Raw genomic sequence first — 6,683 nt, 5'->3', positions numbered from 1 at the left:
CACCCAGAAGGCTTCACATGGAGGAGTGGGGAATCAAACCCGATTCTCCAGATTAAAGTCCACCACTCTTAACCAATACACCACGCTGGCTCTCTCAAGGGATATTTTAAGTAATTATACATTGTTATATTCTGAAATGGATCTATACATCTAGGTGTATATAATCTTATGTACTAGATAATAATGCATTAGATAAACACAGGGTTTTTTGCAAGTTTGTATAGCCAAGAAATGCTCTTAATTCTTGTTGCATTTAGAGTTGGGGGGATTTCTTTTTAAAGCATGGCCTATTTTCCTTCCCTTCCCTTTGATATGTTAACAGAAACTTGAGTCTTGGACATTTTGGTACAGACTAATTTTGCTGCTTTGTACTGAAAATAATGACTTGGATACAAAGGGCACTCTCCCACTGCTGTAACAGCATTTACAGCACTTCCACTGACAGAGGAAGGGGCAAATCTGCCAATTCTTTTCTCCCAACAGATCCCTTTTACTTTGCCTTCCATACATTGTGAGAATCCCCTGACCCCCTAGAAGTAAAACATGCAAGGAAGGGCTCAGTATGCTAAACATGGGAGAGGGGAGGAAGCAAAGTTCTAATGCACAAACATCAGTCCACTTATTTATTTACAGTGGGGACTCAAACCTGCTTATGGCATTCTCCTGTCCTCCATTTTATCCTCACAACAACACTCTTGAGGTAGGTTAGGCTGAGGGTGTGTGTGACTGGCCTGAGGTCACCCAGCAAGCTTCCATGACAGGGCGGGGGATCCAGACCTGGGTCTCCCAGATCCTAGTCTGGCACTCTATCCATTCACCATGCAGGCTCTCTTGCAGTAATCTGTGTCCAGTTCACTGTTACTAAGGCTTCATGTCCATGTGAAAACTTAGGTGTCGGATCCTGAGCTTGTAGGATGAGCAGTACCACTTCAGAGTGCAGGTGAGGAGTTATGTGCTCCCACACACAAAAACTCTCCGGTCATTAAAAACTGAACATATCAAAGAGAAAAGTTCTAGCCTATGCCTGCATGTGTTGCTAATGACCTGGGTCTCCCAGATTATTCATATATAAACAGGTCATAAGAACATAAGAACATAAGAGATGCCAATGTTGGATCAGGCCAAAGGCCCATCCAGTCCAACACTCTGTATCACACAGTGGCCAGAAATACCAGGTGCCATCAGGAGGTCCACCAGTGGGGCCAGGACATTAGAAGCCCTTCCACTGTTGACCCCCCCCCAAGCACCAAGAAGACAGAGCATCACTTGCCCCAGAGCCCCTATCTATACCTTGTGGCTAAAAGCCACTGATGGACCTCTGCTCCATATGCTTATCTAATTCCCCTTTGAAGCCGTCCATGCTTGTAGCCGCCACCACTTCCTGTGGCAGTGAATTCCAAGTGTTGATCACTCTTTGGGTGAAGAAGTACTTCCTCTTATCCATTCTAACCCGACCGCTCAGCAATTTCATGGAGTGCCCACGAGTTCTTGGATTGTGAGAAAGGGAGAAAAGTACCTCTTTCTCTACTTGCTCTATCCCATGCATAATCTTATAAACCTCAATCATGTCACCCCTCAGTCCTCGCTTCTCCAAGCTAAAGAGCCTGAAGCGCCTTAACCTTTCCTCATAGGTCAAAAAGGTAACCTCTTCCTTGCAATCTGCAGTGGTGCAGCCCAATCTACCACCTCAACCCTCTGCTACCTCATGACCACTGCATTCTGCTGCATGCGGAGACCCGGCCTTTGTCAGCCAAAATCGGAGTGCGGCAAGCGGTCCAGGAATACCTGATGATGTGGCACAGATGGCGCTAAGTCGTGTGGACCACATTTGTCCTTGGGACGGCAGACCACCCCAGGTCTCATATAAGAGCAAGATACAAGTGTAATACATGTTTTTAAAAGCCTTTAAGTATCAGCATTTGCCTGTGTGGTGTTCACACTCAGCACCGGGATGCATCGCTACAAGCCCATTTAGGCTGCATTTGGACTATGAAGTTCAAGCAACTGTAATTCAGTTTATGCAAGGACAAGTCTAGGACTTTAAGAAGAAGAAGAAAGTGCCACCAGGTCACAACCGACTCATGACTACCCCATCCACAGGCACTCCAGGAGAGAGATGAGCAGAAGTGGTTTGTCATCACCTTCCTCCATGTAGCAACCCTAGTCCTCTCCTTGGTGGTCTCCCATCCAAGTACTAACCATGGCCAATGCTCCTTAGCTTCCCAGCTCTGATCAGCTCAGGTTAAGCCGGGCAATTTGAGCACTTTGGGAGAAGTACACATTTCTGAAGCAAACCTCTTTGTGCAGGTTCAATAACCAGAACCAGGATCAGAGTGCAGCCAGTTGTCTAGCAGCACCTGATGCTTCGGCACAGATGAAGCTAAGTAGTGTGGCCCTCATTCATCCACTGGATGGGAGACCACTGCAAATCCCATGTGGGAGCCAGACACAAGTTTAATACATATTTGTCTGGTTAAACATCCAGAATATCCTAAAGGAATAATTCAGCGGCCTCCACTGACAAGTGGCAGAAAAAAGTTGGGCTGTCAAGTATTGTCCATGCAGAACATGTCCTTGAGGACTACCACACCGGCCATAGAAGTACTGTTCACCTCCATGGAGTGACTAGGGCCCTGGGAGACTGATTTCAGCACTTTCTTGCCAAAGAGCTCCCTAACGCCCAGGCGGAACTTGGGGTCCCAGATGCTATAGATGGCCACATTCCAGCAGCTGTTGGACGTGAGGATCCAGAAAGCATAGAAGGAGAAATGGCACCACTTGTAACCCATCACGGAGCCCACCACAAATACAGCAATGGGGCTGAAGGCAGCTGCAAAAGCAAAGGTCAAGATGCCAATGGTCTTGGCTGCATTGATGTCCAAGAAGGAGAGCTGGCTGCCACTCTGTAACTCCACCCCTAGCTGTTTCCGGATCTTGCAGTACTGGTGGAGGGCGGCAAAAGTGACAACGTTGATGATTAAAGTGCTGCCCAAGAGGGAGAAATCAAAGACTGGATACAGCAGCATGATATTCCAATGGGACTGAGGTGGCTTGTTTGCTGGGAACTCATAGGTGCACAGATTGCTGCAGGAGTTGTACTGCTGAGTAATATCCGAGGAGGCGAGCATGGGGATCACTGCCATACAGTAGCTCAAGGCCCAGGTGAGAAGGATGAGCCAAAGAGTCCTGCGTTTGGTGATCACCGCTTTCTTGTGCAAGGGTTTCAGCACCGCTATGCTCCTCTCCACGGAGAGCAGGAAGATGGTGGTGATGGAGACAAAGGTGGAGCCTGCAAAGATGGGCCCGATGATGTAGCAGGCCAGCTCACCAGACTCAGCCGGCTCTTGCTCCACCCCATAAGCCAACCTGTTCACCTCCCTGTATACGGAGTAAGGCACTACAATAACGCCTATGATGAAGTCAGTCAGGGCTAAAGAGGCTTTCAGGTAGCCTTGGGGGCTTCGGAACTGCTTGACGCAAAGGAAAACCAGGAGGCTCACCACGTTGCCAAGGCTGATGGCGACGATCAGGAAGACCATGAGGAGGATCTTGCAGACACCCCCGGCAAAATCCTGGCTGCAGAGCGTGCAATTGGGGCTGCTGCTGCTGCTGCTATTTCCCAACATTGACCAGGTTGTCTTCACTTCCAAAGGCAAACTGGGTGTGTGGCGGAGTTGCAAGATGGGCTCTCCCCCTCTAGAGTTCCATGGAAGGCACTCAACAGGCTGTTTCCTTGTACAGATGCCAGCTGACTCTCCAGACCGGATGGTCCAAGAAGGTGAAGAAACAGCTGCATGAATCATCAATCTGCAAATGGGCCACAAAATTAAAACAGGCTGAATAAGTCTCAACTTAAGAGCAGTAAACTTTAACGCCATATCCCATTGCTTTGGCAAAACAGGGTGATCTAGCTCCTTATTCCACTCATTCCTGAGACTCTGCATATCACATTCATTAATTGACACCAAATATTTTAGGTTTCATTTTCTGCCCTGATTCAGTTAGAGTTTCCAGGAGCAAAGGAGACTCTGAGACACTTAATGCTGCAGGGCTATATTTAGATACCAACAAATGTTGCAGCTGTAAGTATTGCCATTCTACATCAGGTGACAAATCATATCTAGACCTCCACTGAGAAAATGACAAAAGCTCACCTTCAGTCTATCAATTGGCCTCATGTAAAAATCCTATTTTTAGGTCTGGATTAGCTCTCACCTTCAGTCTATCAATTGGCCTCATGATTAGCCGATAATGTTAATTTATCATGTTAAAACTGATCAAATTGATGTTGTCATCCCATTATACACCATTGTTCTCTAGTTGTAGAAACTGTGGGAGGAATGGGATCCACTCTGGCACATGTTGACCCTAATGCATTCCACTTAGAGAGGAGCACCACACAAGAGGCCTCCAAAAGAGCCCCCAAAATATGTTTAGGATATACTGGACACCACCGCGACTCTTCAGCAAAGGACTGAGCAAAGTGTCTAACTGTTGGACTTGTAACTCACAGGACGCGTCCCTTAAACAAATGCATTGGGTGTGTCCAGTCATTTGGTTTTTTCTGGGAAGAAGTTATTACTTATATCAGTTTTGTGTTGGAATACTCATTGATCTTTGAGGATTCTTATGTACCTTTAAACTCTTTTGCCGTCTCTTGAACGCTAACCGATGGTCAATGAAAATGGACCCTCCATGCCTTTACTACAGCTAAAAGGCTCATATTACAACACTGGGAAGATAAAAACCCACCTCAGGTAAATCAACAGATTGAGGACCAGAACTCTATCAATATCTGAATGCATGGCACATAGATGGCAATTGTGTATGGACTTGTTTTTAGATATTTGGAAACAGGCTATAGAAACTTATGTGTAGATCTGCCACCACTATGTTATATTTTTGTCTTGTCTTTATGTATTTTTAAAAATCTTATTTAATTGCTGGATTTTAAGTTTCCCCTTGTTGTTTTTTTAAAGAGGGGGAAACTAGGTCAGACTGTGCTGGCACGGCAGTGTAGCCTGCAAGGATATGAAATGTGTGTGTGCATGTGTGCATGTGGGGGCTCATTGGCAGAAGGTCCCAGGTTCAATCCCCGACACTGCCAGTTAAAAGGACCAGGCAGCAGATGATGTGAAAGACCTCTACCTGAGATGCTGGAGAGCTGCTGCCAGTCTGAGTAGACAATACTGACTTTGATGGATTCAGTATAAGGCAGTTTCAAAGAAGCTCCTGCCCATGTGGCCTTACTGGACTCAGATCTCTCTTGCAAGCACCCACACACTCAGAGAAAGAGAAACTGCAAAGACAGGAGGGCACCACTCACAATAACCAACTTCTATACAGTAGTTGCAAATACTGTGATATTTTTACACCATTCATTGCTAAACAGAGAGGATTTTACCAGAATCTCAAAGCCTGAGATTTTATAGAAGGGGGGAGACAATCTCACTCTCTTTCTCAAACACTTGCAAGCAGGGGAATTTGCTACTTGTGGGGAAATGATGCTCACCAGTCCGACACCGGCGGAGTCTCGAATACTTGGGGTGCCCCTTGATCTGGGTGAAGTGAAGCTTTTGTCCCAGGGCGGGAGCCACTTGGCATGGGAGAGGTCGCACTACCCTCTGCCCAGAGATCGTGTCTCAGGGGTGGGTCACCGCAGCCAAGCGGCGCGGAGGAGGTGAAATCGCAGGCATGCACGGCGGCCTCGCCCACCGGCCCATAATAGTTCGAAAGACTGGACGCAGCCTGGATGCAGCGGTGGCCGCCTCCACACCTGAGCGATTACATTCGTTGAGTTACACTGTGGAACTGCGCACGCCTTCGTTTCAAAGGAAACCCCCCCCCCCCCAATACATACGCGCAGAGGCACACGGAGACCAGCTGGGAGAAGCGTCACCCCGCGCGCCTCAGTCCGTCTCTTGAGCTTTGCGGCGCCGCACGAAGCTCCCGACGCTTGGCACCCTCGGGGTCTCCCGGCATCGCTCTCGGTCTCCAAATCCCTCGCCAGGCTACCGCGCAAACGCCGCTCTGCCCTGCTGCGACCGGGCGGCAGCGGCGGCGGAGCTCGACGGGTGGCGAAGGCGAGGCATCCCGCACTAGGGACCGCCTCCCGCAGCCAGAAGCGCCGGGTTCCGGCCGAGTGGCCAAACACGTCCAACGGGATGGAGACCGCAAAGGGGACTCGACCGCGCGCCTCCTCCGGCTGCTCGGCTCCAGTCAACGCGCTCTCCCGCTGCTTGCCCAGCCCAAAGCACTCCACCCGGCTGCTTTCCGTGGCGACCTCCGCGCTCTCGCCTAGTGATGCCTTCGTTCTCCCAGGACTTCTTGGCGCGTGTCTCTGTCCCAGCGGGCAACGCCCCCAGCCCGGCAGCGGCTAAAGGCGGGGAGAGCCTGGAGGAGCCGCGAAGGCATCCTGCGAGTCTCGCTCCGGCGCAGTTGAGAAATGCCAGTGGGACTCCCAGGGCCGGCTCACTCACTAGGAGATCGCCTAGAGTGGGACGGCCCTTATGGGCACCAAACTGCACCGGCCCCGTACTCTGGGAGTTTGTGTTTTTAATTCTTCCTAAAATGCATTTTTTTTTAAATTGGTGGGTGCAGGGGGGGGCAGAGGGGATCCTCGCCTAGGGTGCAAAATAAGCTGGAGCCGGCCCTGGGGACTCCCCCCCCCCCCCCCCCCCCCG

At 49.6% G+C, this 6,683-nt stretch overlaps 1 protein-coding gene across 1 annotated transcript; it reads right to left on the bottom strand.

Annotated features, from left to right (window-relative positions):
- Window positions 1-2,546: 2,546 nt before the first annotated feature.
- Window positions 2,547-3,626, bottom strand: LOC107112260 (trace amine-associated receptor 3-like). Its single transcript, XM_015413374.1, has one exon. It carries the CDS (start codon window positions 3,624-3,626, stop codon window positions 2,547-2,549), a length of 1,080 nt encoding a protein of 359 aa, XP_015268860.1.
- Window positions 3,627-6,683: the final 3,057 nt, after the last annotated feature.

Source organism: Gekko japonicus, unplaced genomic scaffold (assembly GCF_001447785.1).
Source record: "Gekko japonicus isolate JY-2015 unplaced genomic scaffold, Gekko_japonicus_V1.1 scaffold79, whole genome shotgun sequence".
Lineage (NCBI taxonomy): Eukaryota > Metazoa > Chordata > Lepidosauria > Squamata > Gekkonidae > Gekko > Gekko japonicus.
This window is presented reverse-complemented; position numbering and strand designations above follow the sequence as displayed.